Source organism: Epinephelus fuscoguttatus, linkage group LG8 (genome assembly GCF_011397635.1).
Source record: "Epinephelus fuscoguttatus linkage group LG8, E.fuscoguttatus.final_Chr_v1".
NCBI classification, from domain to species: Eukaryota; Metazoa; Chordata; class Actinopteri; order Perciformes; family Serranidae; genus Epinephelus; species Epinephelus fuscoguttatus.
Genome location: NC_064759.1, coordinates 12,014,407 through 12,017,723, shown reverse-complemented (window position 1 = coordinate 12,017,723; position 3,317 = coordinate 12,014,407). Strand labels below are relative to the sequence as shown.

The window sequence follows — 3,317 nt, the reverse complement described above, 5'->3', positions numbered from 1 at the left end:
ACTAATCCATGTAGAAACAAGACGGCAGCCATCTCTGCCTACTCAGTCTGCAGCCGATCGCGACTCAAAATGGGCCAGGTCCAAAACCTGATCACATTTTATGATTGAAACTTGTTTAATTACGATTAATAATGTTTGCAGTTTGATATGCCAACAAATTTGACCAATTTTAGCAACAGTAACAAGCTCATACCCTGTTTATTAGGAAGTACTCGTTTGAGGACTTTGGGACTTTATTGTTGTCTCATTTGAGCATAGTAGGACTTAATTATCGTTGACAATAATTATTTTATTTATAGTTATTGGCTCCTGCTGATCCCATATAGCTAGGAGAAATTAAAAATGCATACCAAACAAAAGTTCAGAGCACAGGGGGATGTAAGAGAGATCTATTCATCTCCAGAAAACCTCATCTATAAATTCCGCAAAGACATTTTTTAATTCATTTTTACTTTCACGTTGCACAATTCAATGTCCTTTTGGTGTAAACATAATCTGGGCAGCAGTAGCCCATCCTGACAGTGTGAGAGTGAGTCAAAACAGTAAATACCCACCACACCACAGTAAACACTCATGCTCCACTTGTGTGATCCCTCCTCCTCTTCGTCTTTATAAACCAGGGAAACCCCATCGCAGCATTAGAGACACTCTCAGATGGAGATTACTGACAGACTGCTGCAGACACACGGAGAAGAAGCCAGCTGTGAATGTCGCTCCGGGATTTGCCAACCAAATGTTTTTGCGATGCTCGAGTTAAAGTTTGTTTTTAATGCGGGATGCACGTCTTTGCATCTGAAGTCGGGATTATAGAAATAGTTTCATGCGTTTTATCAGCCTCATTGGGGGTGCAGTAATTTATTGTTGAGTATACTTGCAGCAGAGCATATTTATACTTACTTTATTGTCTTTTTCATCATTTTAGGACAGTTTATGCTCCCCTTATCTTAAGTCAGTCTCTTTGAAACAAATGGACATTCATGTATCTGAAGGATAAGAAGCTGTAAAAGCGACTTTTAAGGAAGAACTCGACCCGTCTCGTTCAACTTTGGTTTTTGGGGGGTGTTTTCATCCTAATTTTATCGCAGCTCCAGCAACATGCTGTCCAGTGTGCGCCGGCACAGCCTCCGCCTGCAGACCGAGCTCCACCGGTGGAGCATCTGCGACCCGGGCAGCCACCTGCTCACAGACAGCCTCCTGGCCCGCGTCCCCGCCTGCATCTCTCGCTCCAAGTCCTGCACCAGCTCCACCGGGGAGTCGGACGTGAGCCGCGGGAGCTGGTCGTCCTCAGACTCGGTCATCTCCACCGACTCGGCCGGAGAGCCGTTAGAACCCGGGGGTCCCTATCGGGTGGTGCTTTTAGGGGCCAGCGGGGTCGGCAAGACGGCTTTTGCCAGCATCTTCGCAGGGGCAGCGGACAGCATGGACAGCGATGACTGTGAGCTGTGTGGAGGTGAGGAAAAGATGCTGAAATATATTGTGTTGTAATTATTGACAAACAGATCTGTCTTAGTTTTATAATACATTTTAAAAGGAAACGAACTAAAGCAAACTAAAGCCCTATATAGAAATTTCAAACTTGCACATTATAAAATACAGAGAAAATAATATGTGAAAAGGCCATTGTAATGTTTATTAAGCAACATGCACTTGTTGATTTTTTTTTATAATAATATCATAATGCTGCAGTTATTTTGATGGTATGATTATGTCCAACACATTTCTGTCAACAAAATGACTATAAGTCCATGATTTTCCCAATCATTTCAGATGAAGTGTGTGAAAAGGAAATTGAAGTGGACGGAGAGCCTGCAACCATAACTCTTCTCGACACATGGGATGCAGAGGTGAGGTGGAAAAACAGCTGCATTGCCTTGTGTGAATCTGAGGAGGGCACACTGTACATGCCCACTGTGAATCCTTCATCCAACGGTGCATGTTTGTCTTTGCAGACTGATAACGAATGGGCTCGGGAACACTACATGCAGACAGGTGATGCCTACCTGTTGCTGTACTCTGTGACCGACCGGGCCTCTTTCCTGCGAGCCTCCGAGCTCCGGATCACCCTTCGCCGATTCCGGCCTGCCCAGCACACACCGATCATCCTGGTGGGGAACAAATGTGACCTGGTGCGACGCAGAGAGGTGTCAGTCAGCGGTGAGGAGACCAAATCCCTGTCTGTTTGTGTTCACTGTGAGGTTTTTTTTCTATGTGCAAGTACTGATCACTGACTTCCTGTTTCAGAGGGTCGTGCATGTGCTGCTGTGTTTGACTGCAAGTTCATCGAAACCTCAGCCGCCATGCAGCACAACGTCTGGGAGGCTTTCCACGGAATAGTGCGACAGCTGCGTCTACGCAGAGACTCCAAGGAAGCCAACAAGCGTCGCAGGCACACAAGCTGTAGTGCACGCCGAGAGAGCCTCCCTATGAAGGCCAAACGCTTCCTGGACAAGGTGGTGGCAAAGAACAATCCCAGTGTGGCATTCTGGCTGAAATCAAAGTCCTGTCATGATCTCTCTGTGCTGTAGGAGCCTGACAGACTCCTGTTTTTTAACCCTGCAACAAACCTTTGAGCAGGTGAACTGGAGATCAGAGCATCTGAACATGGGCTGGAGGGAAGCCTCGTTCTGAAGGGCTAAACGGTTCAAGCCTCAGTCCTGTGTTCACACTGAGCCAGCATGGTGCACATGAGAGGTGTTTGCAACGTTTCTGCACTGCCATCCATGTGTTGCAGTCTAAAGCAGACAGAGTGGACTGAGCTCAGTTTGTCAGCCTCTGTAATGGACTGGACAATCTGCAAATGAAGCATCTTGTGTCATAAATGTTGGAAGTTAGTGATCAACTGATGGAAACTGAGAGAAGGACATTTTTGTGTTACATTAATATTAGCCTCTTCTCTCCTGTCTCCTCACTTTCCTTGTCCTTTTGCCAAATGTGTGGTCTGTCAATTCCCCAAGTGCTAACATAACCAGTTGTAAGCTGTTGATGATGAATTATGATGATTTGCGATGATCATTTTGTTGTTACTTTAAATTTATTTATAACTTGTTGTGTTTTGCACTTACTGTAAATAAAAAACAGATTGATATAATGTATTGTATTTTGCTACTTGTATGTTTCAGTGTTGCTTATTGAAATAAAGTGACATCATCCAGTTTTGAGATTAAAAAATTGTGGCTTTTGTCTGTCACATGGGAGTAGGTTTGGTCTCTGCATGACAGGGGACACATGGGGAGGTTAATTTACTGCATTCTGGTGATTTTTTTTATGCACCATTTTGTGCCTTTTCTGCATCAATTTATGGTGTACATGCCTTTATT

General features: G+C 44.6%; 1 protein-coding gene across 1 annotated transcript; it reads left to right on the top strand.

Moving 5' to 3' along the window:
• The first annotated feature begins 437 nt into the window (after nt 1–437).
• On the top strand, nt 438–3,095 carry gem (GTP binding protein overexpressed in skeletal muscle). Its single transcript, XM_049584013.1, has 4 exons — nt 438–1,450; nt 1,768–1,844; nt 1,950–2,154; nt 2,242–3,095. Exons 1-4 carry the CDS (start codon nt 1,096–1,098, stop codon nt 2,523–2,525), a joined length of 921 nt encoding a protein of 306 aa, XP_049439970.1. The 5' UTR covers nt 438–1,095; the 3' UTR covers nt 2,526–3,095.
• The last annotated feature ends 222 nt before the right edge of the window (nt 3,096–3,317 follow it).